This window comes from Sinocyclocheilus grahami, unplaced genomic scaffold (assembly GCF_001515645.1).
Source record: "Sinocyclocheilus grahami isolate Dianchi unplaced genomic scaffold, SAMN03320097.WGS_v1.1 scaffold407.1, whole genome shotgun sequence".
NCBI classification, from domain to species: domain Eukaryota; kingdom Metazoa; phylum Chordata; class Actinopteri; order Cypriniformes; family Cyprinidae; genus Sinocyclocheilus; species Sinocyclocheilus grahami.
In genome coordinates, this window is record NW_015505586.1 from 59490 (window position 1) to 83444 (window position 23955).

General features: G+C 35.7%; 2 protein-coding genes across 3 annotated transcripts; both read left to right on the top strand.

Moving 5' to 3' along the window:
• Positions 1-1378: 1378 nt before the first annotated feature.
• LOC107550739 (probable palmitoyltransferase ZDHHC24) lies at positions 1379-4703 on the top strand. Of its 2 annotated transcripts, XM_016232102.1 has the most exons (5): positions 1379-1460; positions 1708-2083; positions 2206-2483; positions 3462-3591; positions 4040-4703. In XM_016232102.1, the coding sequence occupies exons 2-5, from the start codon at positions 1779-1781 to the stop codon at positions 4200-4202; spliced, it is 876 nt and encodes a 291-aa protein (XP_016087588.1). In that variant the 5' UTR covers positions 1379-1460; positions 1708-1778; the 3' UTR covers positions 4203-4703. The 2 variants fall into 2 exon arrangements, with proteins under 2 accessions (XP_016087588.1, XP_016087589.1); XM_016232103.1 differs by lacking the exon at positions 3462-3591 and having other exon boundaries at positions 3910-4703.
• Positions 4704-5614: 911 nt separating this feature from the next.
• Positions 5615-22705, top strand: LOC107550724 (sodium/potassium/calcium exchanger 3-like). The gene is made up of 11 exons (XM_016232087.1): positions 5615-6075; positions 9691-9786; positions 15520-15596; positions 16305-16379; positions 16463-16547; positions 16626-16720; positions 19107-19271; positions 19355-19469; positions 19571-19683; positions 21482-21547; positions 21661-22705. The coding sequence occupies exons 1-11, from the start codon at positions 5910-5912 to the stop codon at positions 21769-21771; spliced, it is 1164 nt and encodes a 387-aa protein (XP_016087573.1). The 5' UTR covers positions 5615-5909; the 3' UTR covers positions 21772-22705.
• Positions 22706-23955: the final 1250 nt, after the last annotated feature.

Sequence of the window (23955 nt, forward strand, 5' to 3'; positions counted from 1 at the left end):
TATATATATATACACACAACCCTTGTGGACAGACAATAGCGCCCTCTCCTGTGTTTTAACGGTACGGGAGAACATTAACACAATTAAATCAGGATTCACTGTACAATATCATTGCAATGTACACCACCACACCTCGACATCACAAACTAAATTATACTAAATAGAAAACTTAAGTAAAATAATAACTGAGGAAAATAATTCCGACATATGTTTAAACAAATCTGGGACTGGGTAACTGATCATCACACGAGCACTCACTTGTGTTGTAGCTTCTCGTATGCCTTGCTTTGGTGATTGTCATGGTGCTCCTCCTCAGCCTTTGTAAAGGAAGTCATGTTAAACTCGCTCTGAATGGCAGTCTGCTCTCTCATCAGCCAGCAGTGTGGATTATGAGATTAGGGATTATTCTTTACGAAAGGGGGTCAAAATGAAAGGGGTGGTCAAAGGAAAATCGTGGTAGTCTGTATTTAAAGATTACCCCAAGGCTTTTCACGTTATTTTACAACCTTCGATTATTTCACAGATACCACTGCTGTCCCATCGTCACATATCGAGGATTATTCTTAAATTAGAATACATTTTCTGACATCTGTTCTTCAAACTAAAATTCCAACATCACTTTTATTTATTTTTTGAATAGACAACTGAAGACAATGCTTACATTAACTAAGAAAAACTCACTGGAATCAAACTTGTGACAACTAGCCCCCCTGTATTGCTTGTCAAGCAGTCCAGTTCTCAGAAGGACACTGAAATGCTAGATGCAGTGTTCTGCATGATTTGCTCAGTGGAACTCTAAAAGCTCATATTTATTCAAATAGTAAATAGAGTGTATTTTCCACCTCGTATTTTATTTATTCATAAATGTGATTTTGATATTATTGCCTTTGTACAATATTTGTCTTTTTAAAATATATTTGCACAGTAGTCAGTCAGATACGGTGACATTTAATAATATATAACACATTCATTCATTCATTCATTCTCTCATTTGTACGGTGTTTCTGTACAACCCCCTTATTTATGTGTGGAACTCTTGTACAGTGTCATTTGTGTTAGAAGGACTGTTTTAGGTGCAACACAGACCTGTCAGTGCCAAATGTTAGCCTGCAGCACCAGCTCATTGTTAAAGACAGCAGCCAGCAGTGTATCGTTTGTTCCAGGAGAGATGCCTTTATGCATAAGGAGACTTAAACTTATGTTAACCTATTGGATTAATTTAGAAGAACATAATAGTTTTGGATGGATAGGAGATATAAAAGCAGAGAATGAAGGGTTGTGTAATCTGAAATACAGCTCAACAGTTTGCTATTCAGATACCCCCAGATACTTTATTCCAGTAGGTGGCGGTAATGCACCAGTCAGTTAGGTTGCCGACCGCCAATATACACCAAAGAAGAAGAAGAAGTATTGTTTGTTCCGCATTTATCGTCAGAAAGATATTTTTAATGGAATGACAGGTCGGTATGAATTAATAAAAATAAATCGTCCTAGCATTTTATAGTTTCTAATCGATAGCTGCCGTCAATGTGACTGGAACATTCAATTGTTTTTAGTCAGAGACAGAGTTAGAAGTGTCCCATTCATTACTAGTTTCAGATCTTTCTATTTGTTGCAGCTTCAATAAATGTCGTGTAATGAAACTTTTTAATGAAGGATTTTTAATGCCTCTCTCAATTGGCCATTTTTTTTTGTTTTTGTGTTCAGATTCGAGCAAACGTGAATCGAGTGGCTTTGCAGGTAGAGTCTCACGCAGCGGATGATTTAAAGCTGAGAACATGGCAAGGTTCATGAGTAGACTATGGTGTAAGGTGGAGTCATCCGGTCGTCATCTGCCTATCGTTCTGAACGCCGTGCTGGTGTTCTCCATCACTGCCGAGGTCAGTTACCTGGTGTTGGTGGAGGCTCCCCTTGAGCCAGAACAGAAGAAGACTGAGTGGTCCACCATGTGGAAGGCCATGCATCTCTTCGCTCAGTACTTCATGTTGGGAAATATAACTTGGAATGCATCGTTGTTTGTCAAAACTAACCCAAGTATTCGAGGAGTGTTTCTTGGAGGGGATGCATTGGGTCAAGGGTGGAGGTAATTGGTTTTTTTGATTGTACAGTGTTTATTTATCACTTATTTGAGCTCTTAAATCTCTGTTTGAGCTTTTGTGCTATTTGTGAATAAAAGAAGGCTCAGTAAACCATATTTTATGACAGGTATTGTTACAACTGTGAGACACACACTCCTCCACGATGCTCACACTGCTATGACTGCAACGTGTGTGTACTGCGGCGTGATCACCACTGTGTGTTTTTTGGCCAGTGTGTCGGTTTCCACAATTACCGGTATTTCCTGACCTGTCTGCTCTTCATGTGGGCAGGGCTGCTTTATGCAGTAGTCATGAATGCTGAGGTATTCATTGTCATCCTGAAGGAGGGTGTGACATTTCACAGCATCATGCTTTTGCTTGTGCCCTGGATAATGCTCGTCTCTGGTAAGTATGAGATTTCTAATCAGAGTCTGCTCTGAGAAAATGAAATTTTCCTCCATCTTTTGAAATGAGAGTTGAGTGTGCTGTGGAAATAAAACTGTAGATTTTCTTACTCAAAACTTTCAAAATACTCAAAGGCTCAACAATAAGGATGGTCTGAGGCCATCAAAGACTGGTGACAGACAGAGTTTCAAAGACTGGTGCTTTGTTGGCTTCATATATTTCATTTGTAAAAATGTTTAATACTATATTGTGATGCCTAAATACTATCTGTAGTGTATTAAACAGAGTATTGTTGTCGAATTTAATATTCCAACATGGTAATATTATCTTGGCCAACATTTTTGATATTCTTCATTTATAAGTTGCTTGCATAAACGCATCTGCTTAATCCGTAATTGTAAATAACATAAATGAGGATATTTAAAAAATGCAAGAATGACTTTATAAACTTTGGAATTGGGAAAATGTTATTTATTTATTTAGAAATTATTTAATATTTCTATTCAGCAAGGATGCATTAAATTGATCAAAACAGTAAAGACATTTATAATATAGCAAAACATTTCTATTTTAAATAAACTGTTTTCAACATAATAATAATAATCAATCTTTTTAAGCAGCAAATTAGCATATTAGAATGATTTCTGAAGGATCATGTGACACTGAAGACTGGAGTTATGGCTACTAAAAAGTAAAAAATGTTCTACATTTTACTACAAAGTTAGCTTTGCAGTCACAGGAACAAATTAAATTTTTAACAATTTTTCAATAGAAAATTTTAATATTTAATGAAAAAGGTCTTACTGACCTCGCATTTTTAAATAGGTGCACCTACAACAAAAAATGTTAAGTTCTAAGGGCCATAAAGGTTGGGGAAAATGGTTGGGGAAAAATGTAATTATACTTAAATGTATTATATGACCCCCTTTTAAATTGTCAAACAAGTAACAATTAACATCTGTTTTTTCCCAATAACAGGACAGGTGACGGCACAAGCATTTGCCTTTGCATTCATTGCTGACACTTGTGTACTGGGCTTCCTATTGGTTGCGGCATTCCTCTTCTTTCATGTGGCTGTGATGCTGAGGGGACAGACCACACGTGAGTGGTACTCCACACGGTTTACTACATTTTTTAAAGTAAAAAATGTTCTACATTTTACTACAAAGTTAGCTTTGCAGTCACAGGAACAAATTACATTTTTAACAATTTTTCAATAGAAAATTTTAATATTTAATGAAAAAGGTCTTACTGACCTCGCATTTTTAAATAGGTGCACCTACAACAAAAAATGTTAAGTTCTAAGGGCCATAAAGGTTGGGGAAAATGGTTGGGGAAAAATGTAATTATACTTAAATGTATTATATGACCCCCTTTTAAATTGTCAAACAAGTAACAATTAACATCTGTTTTTTCCCAATAACAGGACAGGTGACGGCACAAGCATTTGCCTTTGCATTCATTGCTGACACTTGTGTACTGGGCTTCCTATTGGTTGCGGCATTCCTCTTCTTTCATGTGGCTGTGATGCTGAGGGGACAGACCACACGTGAGTGGTACTCCACACGGCAGCCTTACAACCTAGGAGCACTGGCTAACATCAGGGAATGCTTGGGCAAGTACTGGTACATCTGCTGGCTCTGTCCTTTGATACCTTCCCCACTGCCTGGAGATGGCATAAACTTCAAGGTGACAGGTTCACTAGAGCCCACGAAGTAGGGTGTGCAATGATAGATATTTTCTCATTGCAATTTTAATACATTGGCCCAGCTGATGCAGAATGGCATGTTGTTGAGCCTGAAGCAGCGACTGCATGCTGTGCTCACACCAAACAATTAGCAGCTCTTACCAGCTATTTTTTATCTGAAGAACCAACAAGACATGCTGATTTCTGATTTCACTTTACAATTGTTTTTGCTCATCAGCAGTCTTAAAGTTTTAGTTTGGTGTTAATTTGGTTTATGTAAAGTAAATATTTTATTATGCATTTTTTTCTTGTTCTATTGGGTAATATTTGCTTTTGTGAAGCAAACAATTTTTTGCAAGGGGGAGTATTTTTTTCTGAGTGAATTGTTTTACTTTTTTCTTTCTTTTTTTTTTTACAGTCATTAATGTGCCAAATAATCCGTTCAAACAAATGTGAATGTGCTACATGCCAAGCTGTCATTTTCTTTTGTCCTTTGTAATAAAACACAACATTTTTTTATTGTATGGAACTGAATATTGTTTATCTTAAGTCTAATATTTGTTATTTTGAATCAGTACCAATGCATATGTTATATTTCTTTAAAATAAATGCCATTTGGTTTTATTGTTTGCTATCTAATGCAGTGATATTTATTTTTATATGTCTTAAAGGATCACCCAGAAATGAAAATTTGCTGAAAATGTACTCCATTTCAGGCCATTCAATATAGATGAATCTGTTTTTTCACCAGAACAGATTTTGGTCAATTTAGCATCACTTGCTCACCAATGGATCCTCTCCAGTGAATGGGTGTCATCAGAATCCAAACAGCTGTTAAAAACATCACAATAATCCACACGACTCCAGTCCATCAATTAACATCTAGTGAATCAAAAAGATGTGTGGATTTTCCTTTTTGGGTGGACTATTCCTTTACATGTCAAACAACAATCAGTCTTGGTCTCTCAATTAGATCAAATTAGTCTTCATGAAGTTTCAACCCTTTTACCAAAATTATTGTCAGAAAACATTTTTTTTACCTATAAATGAATCAATAACTACAAAACATAATTTCAGTTATTTTCAGCTATTACTTATTACCGTTCATTTTTTTTTACATGTCTATTTAATTGAGTTTAGTGTCGATTGAATGCAATGCAGAAATTGCATCACTTAGGCTACATTAGAGTTGTACTAGTACTACTGCTCCTACTCCTGAGGTTAAAAATAGTCATTTTAAGAGTTGCTCACCCCATTTTGTATCCCTTTCGTGGAAAGTATCCTAATTACTTTTGAGGTCGGTGTATCTAGCCTTGAACCACTGCGCTGGGCTGATTTACCCTGGATAAGGGTGTTGTTATTATGGTGAACCCTGCATGAGGGCGCAGTTGTGAGCCTGGGAAACACCCTCAGTGACGGAGTCCAGCGCCTTGTGGAGGGAGGAGAGAGCGCGAGCAAGAGGGACACAGATGGAGATGGAGGAGGATGTGATTAGAATGCTTAGAAGCTGAGACAATATGTGAAAACGTTTGAAAAATTTCGCGCTCTGTGACAGTTTAAGATATTTTCGTTGTATCTAGATATTACTAAATATCAAGGAAGGGGTAAATATCGTTAAGTGAAAGATGATAGTGTATCTTTATTGAAGCGATAGGATGCTGAGGTGACAGGCGTATGGCTGAATTTAAGCAAGCTAGTCCGCCGTATGTTGAAAAGAAAGGCCAAAATAGGCGGTGTGAATGAAAGAAGAGGGCTTCTCTCTTGGATGGACATGTTTTGAGAGGTGTGGTGGAGGGATGAAGGCGGTATTGGCATCCAGACGGCAGCGGCTCTTCTATCGGCTCTTCATATGTGCTGTCGGGCTCATCGCCGTCGCCTGCTTCGCTCAAATTCTTCATGTAACAGGTGCGTTTATTCATTAAAAAGTCTTTACGCTGCTAATACAGATGTGTATATATATATATATATATATATATACATGTATAAATATATATATGTATTGTATGTGCGTGAACATCCTTTTGAGTGTTTTTCACTGTCGTGAGCATTCGTGATTAATTGACGAGTTTCTATTATATTAATGCGTTTCTTTCATGCAATATGGTGAATCAACCACATGAGCAGCAATAATAGTGTGCATGATCAAACCAAATTATAAGACCCACTAGGAATCAAGAACAGGGTGGGAATTGCGGGAGTGCCCCCCCCAAAAAAAATGTCAAACCAAAATGTTTGGGGTCTCTCAAAAATAGTCTTTTTTTTTTTTTTTAACCTATTAAATACGATTTAAACCCTTTTAAAAAACATTCATTACGCAAAAAAGTTGAATTTTAAGTAATCAGGCAGCACAAAATAGACGCCCTCAGTCAAAAAATGTTTTTATACAGTCTATGGCCAGCGAGGTAACCATAGCAACAGCTCGCCGCTCCCGCGCATTCTTTTAGAAAACATTGAGCGATACTTCGACAAAATATGTGACCCTGGACCACAGAACCAGTCATAAGTAGCACAGGCATATTTGTAGCAATAGCCAATAATACATTGTATGGCTCAAAATGATCGATTTTTCTTTTATGCCGAAAATCATTAGGATATTAAGTAAATCATGTTCCATTAAGATATTTAGTAAATTTCCTACCGAAAATACAGCTAAACTTAATTTTTGATTAGTAATATGGATCGCTAAGAACTTAATTTGGACAACTTTAAAAGCGATTTCTCAATATTTCGATTTTTTTTGCACCCTCAGATTCCAGATTTTCAAATAGTTGTATCTCAGCCAAATATTGTCCTAACAAACCATACATCAAATGAAATCAAATACAAATACAAATAACATACATCTCAATCTAAAAAAAATTTACCCTTATGACTGGTTTTGTGGTCCAGGGTGATATATAAGTAGGCCACTGGTATATTTGTCACTTTATTACACATTTACATAAGAAAAAAAATGTGTTTAAAAAAAAAATCCTAGATGTCTGTTACAATTCGTTTGCAAACAGATTGTTCATTGTCAGAAATGTACTAAAAATGTTTATCCCCTTAAAAGTAATGGAAGCGTTTGCGCACTTACAATCAACATAATACTAATTACATAGAACATGATTACTCAATTTCTTCATGTCATTGATTTTAAAGCATCACGCGCTAAAACCCCAAAAGCAGTAGTGGAGGAACAGCAGGGACTAAGTGAACTGCAAGGGTGGCAGACCATGGCAGGCACATAATTGGCTGTCTCTAAAGGGCATGACTGTGACAGCTGCTTCAGCCTGACATATTTCACACTGACCTCCCCGGAACCTCTAGAGCATTGTTACCTGGACATCACACCTGTGTCTTGGGTCTTCACTAGGCTATTACTCGTCTCCAGAGGTTCAAGGGTTAAATCAGCAGGGGTTTAGAAGTTCTTCAGACATTAGAGAAGATCTGTTCAGCTAAGTCCATTTAATCACATTGCCTTTTTAGAGATACATTTTGTTGTAATTAAGGTTCTTACCTGCAGTACTTAGATACTTCAAATGGCTTTTTATGACATCTAAATGAATATAAGGTCATATACCTGAATTCAATATATATGAATTCAATGGATAATCCATGCAAAAATGAAAATTCTGTCATCATTTACTCATCCTCTTGTCATTCTAAACATGGACAAAAAATATATTTTTAAGAATGTGTCCGTTATTTTTTTCTTCTTCTTCTTCTTCTTCTTCTTCTTATTATTATTATTTTATATTATTATTATTATTATTTTTTTTAGAAATGTCAGTGGGATCCAATATTGTTTGAACCCCAAAATTCTTCAAAATATTTTCTATTTGGTAAAATAGAAGAAAGTCTGATTATAAATTATGATAATTTTTAGACGACTGCCCAGCAAACACAGAACGTTCCCCTAACGTTCCCATTTGGTTATATTTTTGGGAACCAAATACTTCTTATAACATTCTGGGAACGTTATAATAATGTTAGGGGAGCGTTAGAGTAATGTTAGAATAACGTTCTGGGAACGTTAGAGTAACGTTACGGGAATGTTAGAATAATGTTATGGGAACATTCTGCAAACCAAAAACTAACATTCTATTTCAGTTAAATAAACTTTCCCGGCTAACCAAAAACAAACCATAAAACAGAACATTCTTGGAACCAAAAATTGTTAGCTGGGTAAGGACGGTTAGTTGATGCATAACACGTCCATGGGCTTCAAATTTGCACCTTTTCCTTTTATTTTTGTACCATTTTAATCACCTTTTTGCCTCCACTTGTGGTCTGACAAGTGTGGTTAAAAAAAATTTGACCTCACAATTAATATGAGCTGATAAAAGCTGGATATATAATAAAGGTTAAAGTAAAATTGTTTATAATTGAGTATAGCATGTCACACCTCAAGACATATCAACTACCGAATGAGTTGTACCAGAGATGACATTTCGACACCCTGTCAAAAAGCACAAACGGATGCTGACTGAGATGAGGAAAAAAATATGTACAAACATGTACAATGTGACCTACTTCTGCATCATCATTCTGTGTTGCTTAAAATTTGATCTTTTCACAGTGCCTTTAACTTTTCCAGCTTTGTCTGTGTTAATGAGTTCCTCTGGGAGGCTGAGTCTGAATGTTAAGCAGCTCCTAAAAAATGCCATTGGAATCTGCAGCTGAATGAAACGAGGGTTAATTTTTTAGTAACTGGAGCTTCACTTTAATAATAGACCATAACATCACCATGTCAAGAACAATGCAGGTTTAGATGTGGATCTACAGATATGGCAAAAACCGAACAAACTGTATACTGTAGATGAAATAGATGTAGATACACCTAGGTGATTGACAATTGACTGCTCTGTACTTGGTGATGATCACAAAAAAATGATCAGGCAACTAAGCATTGAAAAAAAAGAATGATTAAAATAAGTAATTTTCAAATATATAGTTTCCTGTTATGTGTCAGTCGTGCGCGCTTGAATTTTAAATGTCTACATGTTTACATTCTGTCTACATATTCTAATATGCAGGCAGTTAGCCTATCGCAGTTATATTTGGAACTGATTAGTTTGCATATGCAAATGAGAACTATCTTTGCCATTTGGTTCTTGGGTAAACCACACCCTCTCTGGGCTCAAATCCAGTTCCACACCACTCATTAATCACAGCTTTTGGATCAGGTTTCCATGGGAACTTGAGAGGAGGGAAGGAAGCATTCTGATTGCCTCAATCTTTTGCCTATTTTTAAATAAGTTAGAGTTTAAGTTTGATACAGCGGGTCCAAAACACAGAAAAGTCCATTAAATTAGAAAAGAATGCAAAATAGAGCATTTTTACCAGACTTTTGGATGCTACACTGTATTGAATTGTGGTTATATATAAAATGTTAGTTTATCTTATATATATATATATATATATATATATATTTGGTATAAACTGTCTTGAGTAGCTAAATTTGTGCCAATAGCTTTCACAAAAAAAAACTTAAAGACCCACTAAAGATAAAGGTCTAAGTGTTATGTGTTTTTACAGCCCATTCCAAAGAGGATTCGGACCTGACTTGGGCCCGGCGTAAACTAACCCAGCAGATTGTAGAGGAGAACCAGACATCCAGTACACCCAGAGCTGGTGAGTGAAAACATGGGCAATTCTCTCTCTCTCTTATTATTCGCCTGTCTGTCTGTATCACATCTCTCCATATCTTGCTATCTTTCCCCCTGCCTCCTCATTCTGTGAAATGATGCAGACAGGTGCCCTCTTCATAGTCAAGCCCCCTTTGAGGCTTGTGTTACTAAGCAACAGAATCCCAATTTCAGAACAGAGGATAGTCTGTTTTAAGCATTCAAAGTGTGCCACTTTAGAGAGTTATGTCATATGCCCTTTTTTCCTTCAATCAATTACACAAATCACTCATCGCAAGAGGTGTTTCTCTTTTTCATTTATTTTCTTTTTTCCTTATGCACACTCCTTCTCACTCACTTTCTTATCTTTAGAAATTAGAGATTTCTCTCATTTAACTGATATATCAAAGCTTGTGACAGTTCTAATGTCCCACAACCCTTGTGTAGGTTGCACCTTTCTGACTTCTATACATGATACAGGGCTTAAAGTTCTCCGGCACCGTGCCGGATCTCCAGTGTGTGGCGTTTAGCTGCGGGAAAATAAAAATAAAAAAACTTGTTGATATCCCGTTTGAGTTAATGAGTTCGCCTCCCAATGTATGAGAGGAACACAGCTTTCACTCTCAACCAAACTAACATTAGCCAATTAGACATTTTTGGTCCTATAAACATGAGACGCACATAATAGTAGTATCCATCTGCAGAGTCGCAGCTGATGAGCGCGACACATTCTGAAAAAGCTGCGAGGCGCAATGGTCAAAGATTTCCATCTAGAGGGGTGCCCAAACTCGGTCTTGGAGGGCCGGTGTCCTGCAGAGTTTAGCTCCAACCCTAATTAAACACACCTGAAGCTAATCAAGGTCTTACTAGGCATACTAGAAACTTCCCAGCAGGTGTGTTGAGGCAAGTTGGAGCTAAACTCTGCAGGACACCGGCCCTCCAAGACCGAGTTTGGGCACCCCTCTAGATGGAAATCTTTGACCAGGAGCTTTGTAAACAGCTCAGAGTAATCACGTCATCTCCATAAGAACAATATGATTAGCAGAACAAATTTACCTGTAGTTTTGTAACGGTCCTGTTCACACATGATCTCTTAACGGCACGTGACATGTGGCCAAGTATGGTGACCCACACTCGGAATTAGTGCTCTGCATTTATCCCATCCAAAGTGCACACACACACACCCGGAGCAGTGGGCAGCCATTTATGCTGCGGCGTAAATGTTGGGGAGCAGTTGGGGGTTCGGTGCCTTGCTCAAGGGCACCTCAGTCATGGTATTGAAGGTGGGAGAGAGCGCTGTACATTCACTCCCCCCACCTACAATCCCTGCCGGTGCGAGACTCGAACCTGCAACCTTTGGGTTACGAGTCCGACTCTCTAACCATTACCTCTTCCCCAATTTACCAGTGAAGACTGTATGTGTGAAAGGGGCTAAACTCTTCCTCTGCATATGCGGTGAGTTTGAGTTGCTTAACGTTCATCTGGGAAAACTGTGCGTTATCTCACTTAAGTTGTAACTTAAGTCATTTATAAACCTATGCCAACACAGAATAGATCAACATATTTCTAAATAAATGTAGATGGCCAGTTCAAAATAAAAGTTTCTCACTTTGCATATGGCAAATTAAATGGATTTAAACGTCATTGAATCACATGAAACATCACCAGGCCGTTGGCGCCCTCTGCAGATATTTGTTATAATATAGGCATATTACATTATGTATTTAACAGTTGTTGGAGTCAATTATTATTGCCTCATCGTTACGGCGTAAATGTTGGGGAGCAGTTGGGGGTTCGGTGCCTTGCTCAAGGGCACCTCAGTCATGGTATTGAAGGTGGGAGAGAGCGCTGTACATTCACTCCCCCCACCTACAATCCCTGCCGGTGCGAGACTCGAACCTGCAACCTTTGGGTTACGAGTCCGACTCTCTAACCATTACCTCTTCCCCAATTTACCAGTGAAGACTGTATGTGTGAAAGGGGCTAAACTCTTCCTCTGCATATGCGGTGAGTTTGGGTTGCTTAACGTTCATCTGGGAAAACTGTGCGTTATCTCACTTAATTTGTAACTTAAGTCATTTATAAACCTATGCCAACACAGAATAGATCAACATATTTCTAAATAAATGTAGATGGCCAGTTCAAAATAAAAGTTTCTCACTTTGCATATGGCAAATTAAATGGATTTAAACGTCATTGAATCACATGAAACATCACCAGGCCGTTGGCGCCCTCTGCAGATATTTGTTATAATATAGGCATATTACATTATGTATTTAACAGTTGTTGGTTTTGATACTTTATTTGAGCCAATTATTATTGCCTCATTGTTAGTTTATATATAAATATAGTCATATTAAAGCCTGTTTTTCACTTAGTTCTATTTGTATTACTAAAACATACTTGTCAAAATAATCAGTAGATTACTTGATTATCAAAATAATTGTTAGTTAAGCCCTAGATTTGTTAAAACATTTCAAAATATAACTGCATTGTTCTACTTTTTGTAATTAAAAGACAAATATTTTGTCATCAGGGCTCCAGACTGCGACCAAATTTTTTTCTGCCGGTGTGACTAATTTCTGTGTGCGGTCACACTGGCGCGACCACCGGGTTGTCCAACTCATAAGCGCTGCCATTTCTGTTACATTTGAGAAACATCAAACGGCAAACGAAACGACAGCGATACTAAACCGCGTTTCAGCTGTGCAGCGCGGACCGTTCATCAGCTCGCACCGCGACGCAAACAAACTTGTCCGAGCTCAGAACAGCTTTACTCGGGAGCCAAAGTTGATTTCGCGACACTGTTACTGCACAGATGCACAGTGCTGCGAGATCCAGTGAGAACTGAGAAGCGTTTGAATTCGCCGCACAACGATAAGGTTGCTGCGAGATCTAGTGAAAATCATTCAAATTCTGCACATAATTCTCTGTTATAAACAGCGCTGTCATACGTCAGGAAACCAGAAGCGGTAACGCTAACTGTAACCATGGTGTTGTGGTAGAAATAGTCGAATGCATTACATCATTCATTTCAGGGTTTGTACAACCTTTTGTGAGAGAAATTCAAGCACTTTTCAATGACTTTCAAGCATCTCACACAGCTTTTTTCCACTTTAAAGCTCTAAAATGATCCAGTTTGAATGTTATTTTTAATGGGATGACCAAAACATACTTTGTGGTAAACAAACACTTAGGCCTATGTAAAAAAAAAAAAAAAATCAAATCACAATTCATTTATACTTTTTCCTCTATATTTTGAAATTATAAAATCACTATTATAAAATATCAAATCATCAAGAAATCAGATTTTGTCAGTTCTTTACACTTTTTTTGTGCATGAAGTAAGAAAAGTCACAAAGTGTTGTTAATAAAAGTAAATTGTGAATGCATCTTAACTCAAGCTTAGTGCTTTACTATCAAATCTGTATAAACAATAAACAAAAGAAAAATAAACAAGAAACGGACATGTAATATTATTAGTAACTGCACTTATTAATGCAAAACAATAGTAATTTTATGATTAAGTTATCTATATTTTAATACTGCACACCACCCCCAGCGCTACCAAATCTGCTCCTGGTGCCACCATCTGTAGAACTTAGTGGCGCTGGTGCCACTGCTCTCAAATGTTAGTCTGGAGCCCTGTGTCATTCAAATATTTCTTAAAGTATTAAAACATTGTCTCGTTCTATTGAACCAAGTATCTGCATTTTGTCTCATCTGTGAACTAAGTTTATTGTCACACCCCTAGTGTCGATAAGCGGTGATATAGCTCATAATTTTCCAAGTGTATGACATTAGCATTAGCCTAGCTTTCATTCTTCAGGCCAATCATAAATCAGTTTGAATAAGGAAAGCGATAGCTTTGCCATAGTATCCTTTCAAATGTTAAAGTTGCCACAGTCATTGCATTCTTTGCATGTGCTGCACTTTATTTGTACCATTTGTTTTATTAGTTTATATATTAGAATTTGAAAGACAATAACAATATTTTTTGATAAGTGATCAAAATCTGATTCTAGTCCTTGAAAACCAAAAGAGTAGTGCTTGAAAAGTCCTTGAAAGTCCTGGAATTAAGTTACCAGTTCTTGGAGCATTTTATTTTGTTGTTGTTAATTAAACTGAACTGTAGTTTTCTGTAGTAAACTGTCTTTGTATATTTCCTATTTTATATTAAATTCCTAGTATTTAATTTACTATTATTTATTTTGAACAAAACACTTTAAGAAATTTAATGTTTTAAATTGTAGGTCATCTTGTACCCTGTCAAGGACAAATCTAACCAGCAAAACTTGATATCAAAAGCATCCTAAATGTTACATGTGTTTGCATTATAGTGAGTAACCTTTCCTGTTATTGCTGTTTCAAATAGCCTACCATAATCTGTAGTCTGAGCCTGTCAAGGGCTAATGGCAAGGGCAGATATGCTATTAGTTAGTTTCAGGGAAAATCATTTTCAAATAATGTCTTTTTTTTTTTTTTTTGCCAAATAACCCTATGTATTTGTCCACCCCCACAACCCCCCAAACCCCGGAAAAAAGTTCAGGCTCAGGATTTTTTTTTTGCTTTAACCCCTGATGATAATATAGTCTGTGATGCTAATTAAATTGTACATTTTTACAATAACATTGTAAATTGTACATTGTGTAAATTTTTCAAACTGCACTGATTCACTTTAATTATGTAAAACACATTTAAGATAATTGTTTTTCATACTTTAATGCAGAGAAAAAATTGCAGATTGATTCTGGAGGACAAATGTAATAAAATGTTATGCTCTAAAAGCTCTTCAAATCATTACAAAGTAAATTTAATCATAAATGTAACTGAGCAGCTATTGATTCCAGCTATGCATCAAGATAACAGATTTAATAGTATTGCTTAGACAAATTTTCCATTGCATTTGACATTATCTAGTGAAGTAGCATTTAAATATAAGCAAATTATATGTAAATTCTATACAAGAGAAGTTTAAAAACAGAAAGGCTGTGATTGTTATTAATCTGTGCATTTAAAAGGGTGTCATTTCCTCCCTCTTCTCTTGATTTCATGGCTGTTTATTAGACAGCTGGCCTCTTTAAGGCAGTCAAAGCAAGAACTGTCTTTACGCTGATTGCATCTCAAGAAGCTGTGGGCTAAAGTATTACCAGTCCTCTGATTTAACTAGGCCCACTCTTCCTGGCCTCTCTGCACTATTACAGATTAGCTAAAAGGCTGGTCAATTCAATTGCCACTTAGTTACCATAGACAAAAGCTTCTTAACAACCTTAAGTTAAATGGAGCGCATTGCCTTGATAAGGACTACATCAGTGAAGTAAGAAAGTACAACACTAGATAGAGCAGTGTTCTCACAGATTAAATACAGTTTGCTTTGCCTTTTTTGTTTATTTGTTTGTATATTTATTTTTTTCCCTCCCACAATATACATCTGAATATGTGGTTAGATTTTACCATGTCAGTCACATTTTTAGGGCCATAAGAAATGCTTTGTAAAACAGAATGAGGTTTAATAGCAACTGTGCTGTCAGATGTGAAACCTTTATCTTATGTGACCTTTAATGTAAGCATTAATGTGCTAAATGTTATTATCACCAGAGCTGTCAAGTTTGTCTCTTAGTGTTTGAAGGGGAAAGTGTGCAAAGTGTTAGCCTTGCTTTATAGATTGCATAGTTTCTGTATTTCTGGTGGTCTTTTAACCCCTGCCTCTATTCACAAAAATGTTCACTTTTCCACTCAGCTATCCATGAATTTCCAGAGGACATCTTCACTAAGGGACAGAGGAGGCATGGGGCAATTCTACTGCATGTGTTTTGTGTAAGTATACCACAGTACAGTGAGAAATATATAGAGAACTGTATGATGCAGGGACTGACTAAATAATGCAAAGTGCACTAACAATCAAAAGTTTAGGGTAAGATTTTTTTTTTTTTGAAAGACATCAATATTTTTATTCAGCAAGAATACATTAAATTAGTCAGATGTGACTGTAAAGAAGATTTCTGTTTTAAATAAATACTGTACTTTGTATAGTATATGTACATACAGTATGTAATATGATTTGCACAAAAAATAAATAAATAAGCAGCTGTTTTCAACATTAATATTAATATGAAGTGTTTCTTGAGCATCAAACCAACTGTTTTTGATCAAATAAATCCAGCCTTGGTGACCATCATAGAGTTTTAAAAGAGTTAAAAAATATTTTAAAAAGACCTCAAACTTTTAAATGATAGTGTACATTTCCTTTTTTAATTGGCATTTTTAAGGGTTTTAGAATAAGTTTTTTATTTTTACTTGATTTCTAGTTTCACTTAGAATTATTGTAATTTGATTAGATAAACATTTGTTTACTTGTAAGGATGTGTAGCAAAATTCAAAATAATGATATAACTAAAAATGAAAGACTTCATTCAGTACAGTCTTTCGAAAGCACTGTTATTGTTATCTTGTAAAGTTGGTGTTTGTAAAGGTTAAATAATGGATCTCTGCTGAACTGTATACTGTGTGCTCTTGTGACCACAGGCAGTTTACATGTTCTACGCCCTTGCTATTGTCTGCGATGTCTACTTTGTCCCCTCTCTGGAAAAAATCTGTGAGGTGAGTGTACTTTGTTCGTACTGGCAGGAATGTCTTACTGTGAAATATCAGAGCATATTCTGAGCTGGAGTTTGTAATTTCAGAATCTGCACCTCAGTGAGGATGTTGCAGGTGCCACTTTCATGGCAGCAGGCAGCTCCGCCCCCGAGCTTTTCACATCTTTGATTGGTCAGGCCTCTAGCAATGTTTTTCAGTAAGTTGTTGCTGTAAATAAGTCATCAATAAATAATTGTCTCTTCATATCAGGTGTGTTCATCACCAAGGGAGACCTGGGGGTGGGAACTATTGTGGGATCAGCTGTCTTCAACATCCTGGTCATCATTGGAGTTTGTGGAATATTTGCTGGAATTTTTAATAAATTAAGTTTTTTATATATGTATATACATATATAATATGCATGCATACACTGAAAAAATATTATACATATATATATATATTAAGGCTGTCATCGTTAACACGTTAACGCATGCGATTAATTTTACAATCCTTAACGCATTAAAATAATTTAATTCAATTAATGCAAAATTACTAAAGCACAATTTCTATTCTAACCCTTTAACCCAATTTTGCTTCTCTGCTTTGCGATTAGACCATTTTAAGCTGCTAAACTCCAGGAAAGTTTTCAGTCCAATGATCCAGTAAGCGAATGCATTCAAACAATCCGTCCAAAACAGCGCTAATATATAGGAAACCAGGCTGATTACATCAGAGACTGCAGAGAGAATAGAGACTCTTTTAAGTGAATTATTCATTCCAGTGTGTTTGGCTTTAAAACACGAGCTCTGTCATATTCTGTAATTGTCTCTGAAGAGCGCGAGCCCTCACATGTCACACGCGCTGTGTGAAGTACAGACTGAACGGATTGTCAACACATCCCACTGCTGTATGGCCAGATGAGACGCAAACTACATTTCTCGACTGGATAACCAGTCTCGCTAGTAAAGTTTTGATAGATGAAGACTGCAATCAAGGTAAAGACGATTGCGGTGGCGTACAGGAGTCATATAGTGAGCACGCGTGAGTCCGTTATAATAATGCGTGTAAGAGTGCTCTTGATGCACTGATCGCACATTGTATTTATGCACAGGCACAGACATTTCCGTACATTCACGTTGTTTCTACACACATTCACGATAATGTTTTGATTTGTCATGTTTATGTTGCTGTGTTTAGTTATACGGAATGGATCCGTGTACTGTAGTAGATGCAGTCAGCAGGCGATTGGTTTAGGTTTTTTTTGGCATCTCCATGTGGTCCTGTTCGGTATCGCAACTTGGCTTCTCTAAAATATAAAAAAGCTCTTTGGTGTTGCACTGTACACATACTACAAAATTCTGATTTTTTTTCTTTCGTATGTGCTTATATGGGCTCCTTATATCATTTGGTTCTTTGGTGTCCTTTTGGAGTTTCTAAGTGTCCTTTTTGGGAAACATGTAAATTTATCTTGAAAAAAGCTTGCAGAAAATATAGATTTTTGAGAATCACCCTTCAATCTTTTGGTTTACTTTGCTGGATATAGCAAATGATGACAAAATAAACATTTGAAACAAGATAAATGGTCTATGCTTAATTTCATGAAGTGTGCGATTAATCACAGAAAAAGGATGTGATTAATTAGATTAAACATTTTAATCGATTGACAGCCCTATATATATACATTTATACATTGAAAAAATATTAGTGTAGAAATAATTTTCACTCAGAAATTTCTAATAAATGTCACAATGAATTGCTTAGAAACACCAAATAGCACACAGAATTTAATGTAAAACTTTGAAGTAGAAAAACTAAAATAGTATTTTCACTCCAATAATCGTATATGTGCAAAACCGTGTGTGTGTGTGCGTGTGTATACATGTGGAATCTTGGTGCCCCTCTATGCTGTTACTGAAAAATTAGATTCATCCAGAATCAATTTAGAATTTGATTAGGACTCTCTGATTCAAAAACAAATTGTATCATAAGGGGCATAAAGTCTCCCACCCCTAGTGGATATGTTTATAAATGGTTCCAAAACATGATATTAAACCATTATTCAAAATAACAGGACAACACATTGAGTTTTTTTGTGGTTCATCAGTCTCCAATTTTTTTCCATATACTGATTAGAAGAATGGCCCTCATTTTTTGCCCCTTAAGGACCATAATCCATTAGTCTGAGAGCCATTTCTAGGTAATGGGGGCATGCATTTTAGATTCATGCACTAGTGTTATGATTATAGAAAAGAGATGAGAGCTCTCAAACCTCTCGGGGCTGATGCGGCTTGCAATCAAATTAACTTAATCACTGCTGAACAATTGAAAATCTTACTGAAGATGACATTAAGAGTGAAAATTGCAATTTGAAGAGCTCAAAAGGAAAACCTTTGAAACATTTGAATAACAAAAGCCAAAAAAAGAGAGAGAGATCATGAATACTGAATGCAAGTATCATTCGCCTGTCTTTGTCCTGTTGGTGATATTTTGTATGTATACTCACATAAAAAAGGTACAAAAGCTGTCCCTGTGGCAATACGCTTTACTTTAAATGTACATATCAGTTCCTTAAGTGTACATATTAGTACATAAATAGTATATTATTAATACCTTTTTGAAAGGGTACCGCCCTAGTGAAAGCTTTTGTATCTTTTTACATATATGTGAAATCTGTTTTTGTCCTGTAGGTGGTGTTAAGGAGCCTAGTATGAAGTGAGGTAACGATTTAATTAAGTACTTTTATCCACAGAGGGGCGCTGGGAACAAGTCAGGTGGGTGTTGTCATGGCCCTTAGGCTGCCTTCTGTACTACTCTGTCCCAAACTGTGTTTTGCCTCGCTGGGAGCGCTGGTTCATGGTTACCTTTGTGGCCTCAACACTCTGGATTGCCGTGTTCTCCTACCTCATGGTGTGGATGGTGAGATCAATGCTTCATTGTCATGTGGGAATGTCTCGGTATATGATATGATGGGCTGTTAACACACATTATCTTTGTTGCAGGTCACCATTATCAGTTTTACACTAGACATTCCAGATGTTGTCATGGGTATTACATTTCTAGCAGCTGGCACCAGTGTCCCAGACTGCATGGCAAGTCTCATAGTTGCCCGTCAAGGTGCTAAGATCACCCTACTCTTCCTTTTCCTGAACACATATAGATTTAAAAGATCAGTGTGTTTGTAAAGTTGAGTTGAATGAATGTGTCTGGTGATGCAGGTATGGGAGACATGGCGGTGTCCAACTCGATTGGCAGCAACATCTTTGACATTCTGCTGGGTCTTGGTTTCCCATGGGCTTTGCGCACTCTAGTGGTTGATTATGGGTCAACGGTGAGTTTGTATTTATTTTAACTAGGGATTGGTCACAGTGATCACTGATGTATTCCAATAATTTTTCTAATCATTGTGTATCAATCAAGAAATTAACTAAATTAAATGAATTTAAAAAACAAACAATATAAAAAACATTTAAAATTCATAAGATCCCCTTCTTTTCTTTTAATTTTTGCTTTCTATGTTTTTATTGACCAAGTAAACACACCATATTGTATTGTAATAGATTGTAATTATATAGTTTTTATTTTACGTTTAGTTTACGTTTTATTATTGTTTTTTAAATATTAAGTTTTGGTTTAATTTATTTTATTTTAGTTTTCTAACTTTTGTGCTTCAACTTTAACCTAATTAAGTCTAATTAACACAAATTTTAGTCATATTTATATACTTACAGTAATTCTATTAATATTTTGTATTAGCCTTTATTTTTTATAGTTTTCATTTTAATTTGTACAAATTTTTTATCTGTTTTATTAGTTTCTTTAAATATTATTATTATTTATTTATTTATAATTTTTTTTGTTTATTTTACTTTTCATTGTTTTTTATTTTAATTTTAGTTTACGTTTTATTAGTGTTTTTTAAATATTAAAGGGGTCATATGATGCTATTTTAAAGATCATTGTTTTCTGTATTTGTTGTAACAGAATATGTTGACATGCTTTAATGTTCAAAAAACACATTATTTTCAAATACTGTACATTATTGTAGGTCCTCTATGCCCCGCCGCTCGCAAACACGATGTTTTCAACAAAGCCCCCTCCTTTGACAAGCGCAGTCTGCTCTGATTGGCCAGCTGACCCAGTGCGTTGTGATTGGCCGAACACCACAAACACGCGTCGGAAATGTAACGCCCCTTACCATAATCGCGAGCTTCAGCTTTCAAAGTAAATATCAAGACAGTAAATAATGTCGTTAGTTTTACCATCAGTTCAAGCCAGAAAGGGCAACGGAGTCGCGTGACAGACACAGTGATGATGCAGTACACAAGCCGCGGTTAAGACAGCTGACGTGCTATGATTTCTGACAGGCAGTTCACTCTCCTGTGATGTGACCCTGTTCCCCTCACACACACACACACACACACACACGACGCGTTACTCTGCGCTGTGCAAAACTCCGCATTTGAACAGTCAATAGCAAATACTTAAACTAATAACAAAACATACTTAGAGTCGCTGATTCAGAAGCGCCAGATTGTCATAGCAAAGTCTTTTTTTACCCTTTTTTTTTCTTCTAGGTTAAAAAGACTGTCGTCCATGAAATGCGTTGCACAAATTCGAACATCTGGGCTGTGCTGTTCTGATGTAAATAAATCTTAACCAATGATTCCTAATTGCATCTACAGTGGGGCAAAAAAGTATTTAGTCAGCCACCAATTGTGCAAGTTCTCCCACTTAAAATTTTAGTTTTCTAACTTTTGTGCTTCAACTTCAACCTATTTAAGTCTAATTAACACAAATTTTAGTGTTATTTATGGAATATTTTGTAATATTGATATACTTACAGTAATTTTATTAATATTTTGCAATAGCCTTTATTTTTTATATTTTTTTATAGTTTCTTTTTTAATTTCAGTTTAATTTGTACAAATTTTTAATCAGTTTTATTAGTTTCTTTAAATATATATTTATATATATATATATATATATATTTTTTTTTTTTTTTAGTTTTCATTGGTTTTTATTTTAATTTTAGTTAAAGGTAATGACACTGGTTCTGTGTACTAAATTCAAGTGGCACCAAAATATTCATTTGATTCTTGCAACATTCTCTCTTGGTCTTCCTCCAGGTCTTCATTAACAGTAAGGGGCTGCTGTACTCAGTGATTCTTCTCCTTGCTTCTGTTTTTCTCACTGTAAGATGATAATTTCTTATTTGAGAACTCTATCTTGATCTCCTGTTTATGCTCGTTCATATTTTGTAATCTTTGTCTCATGGCCTGTTTTCTGTCTGTCCTTGTTTGCACAGGTACTGAGCGTGCACCTGAACCACTGGAGGCTGAACCGGAGGTTAGGCCTTGGGCTTATGTTCCTGTATGCCATCTTCCTGCTCTGCTCCATCTGCTTTGAGAGACTCTAGATCCCGCTTTCCATGTTTTGCATAGCTGTAGGGTAGATCTAGACCTAGATAACCATATTTTAACCCCAGTCACTGCTTTATTAGTAGCGGTTATTTCAGCCATGGTTTGAGGCCAGAGTAGTGAACGTTACATTTTGAAGCGTGACTCTGCTCCAGCTTTAAGCCAATCCCCTGTGAGACAGTGCTGCCAAACTCAAGGAGACAGTACTTCACACTGTACCTCTGAAACATTTCTACTTAGCATACAGAGCTTCTTTAAGAGAACAAAAATCAGTTTCAATTTCAAGGTGTGATGAATTTATACAAGCGGTATTAAATGTTTACAGCACACAGGACACTTCCTCTAGCCTCGCCTTTTGCATATTTCTATTCTGAAATCTTATAGTCACAATCAAGCATGATACGAAGAAAAATATGACATTGCAAAAGTGTGTTACTACTAAAAAGAGTTCTATAAACTCTTGTAACAGAGATCACTCAATTTATTGCATTACTTTTCATTATTTATTTTTGACTTTAGGTCTGTAAAAATTTGTGCTTTAGGATTGAAGGATTTTCCTGTTTCAGTATATTTAAGAGCAGTTTGTTCATTTTTGTGTTGTTCCTTGAAAAAGAAAATATTCTGGTATTTTGGAAAGCATTTCTTGTAGTATTACTGATTAACCAAAAACATCCCCTGTCTTTGGTAAGTGTTTACATATCAAACATACATAGTTTTATATAAAGTCCCGCTTTAGAGGTGTCTGCTGCACATTTTGATTTGTTGTAATGAATTACTTTTGTGCCCTGCTACAACACTATGATTATGAACATGAGAAAGTAACAATCAATTAAATCTTTAACAATGTGTAACCATTATTCACAAATAACTGCTTTATACACTGGCCTTTACCATGTTAAAAGCACCAAATGAAGATGTTGGGAATCTCAATATAGTTATAATATATATATATATTTATTTTTTCCAATGATCATATATTGCTTACTGTCTACAGGACAGATAATGAATTATAATTAACATAATTTAAATTCATAATCAAAGGATTTGGTACAGCAGTGTTTTAATTGTTGTGAAGTTATCTTTAAAGTTATTTTTGACATATTATCCTTGATTAAATGTGCTTATGTTTTAGTTCTGTTGTATATTTAATTTTTTTAAGACATGTGTTACTTAAGTCACGCACACAGAAATTTTGTTGCTTGTGGTTTTCAGTTCTCTTAATACTAATGCGCAAAATGTAAAGATGATTTTTATCTTACCACTCACAATAAAACGTATGTGTTAATTAAATCAATGTGAGAAATAAATTGTAAACGACAAGTTACAGCCTGAGTAAACATCTTATGTTCCAGTTCAACATCTTCACTGTTTGTTTTCATTTTAGAAGTCACAGTGAAGCAGCTCAATATCTCACCATTTGTTATAGTTCTGTCTATATTCTTAAAGATATCTGTATGTTGTTGAGTGCAATAAAACAAGGTCTGTGCAATACCCCAAAACATCACATTAATGAGTCAGTTGCATTCTTCCCCATATGGAAGTGTCGCAAATAAAGTTTCATTTTGTGAACACATTTGAGATGCTGAGTTCTTTTTAAGAGTTCATTTATAAGCATCAATTGGGAAACATTTTTAGGAAAGAAAGTTTTGTAGTTTTTACAATGGATTAACATTTACTATAACAGCTTATATCTTCAATTTGGGATCTAGCAATGTGTGTTGACCCGGTCCTTAAACTTAAATAGGCCCATTAATTAAACAAGAGTTTATTTTTTTGATTTTGATCTATTTATCAAAGAATTCTATATAAAAAATAAGTTTCCACAAAAAATGTATCTGCACAACTGTTTTCAAATCGATAATAATATGAAATATTACACCAAATCAGCATATTAGAATGATTTCTGAAGGATCATGTGACACTAAAGACTGGAATATTGATACTTAAAATTCAGCTTTGCCTCACAGGAATAAATTACATTTTAAAATATATTCAAATAGAAAACATTTATTTTAAATTGTGAGACTATTTCACAATTTTACAGTTTTTACTGTATTTTTGATCAAATAAATGCTGCCTTGGTGAGCATAAAAAACAACATAACAATCATACAATAGTGTAATTTTTTTTGACATTTATTAACAAAACCAATGATCACACCAACCATTCACTGATATATAAAG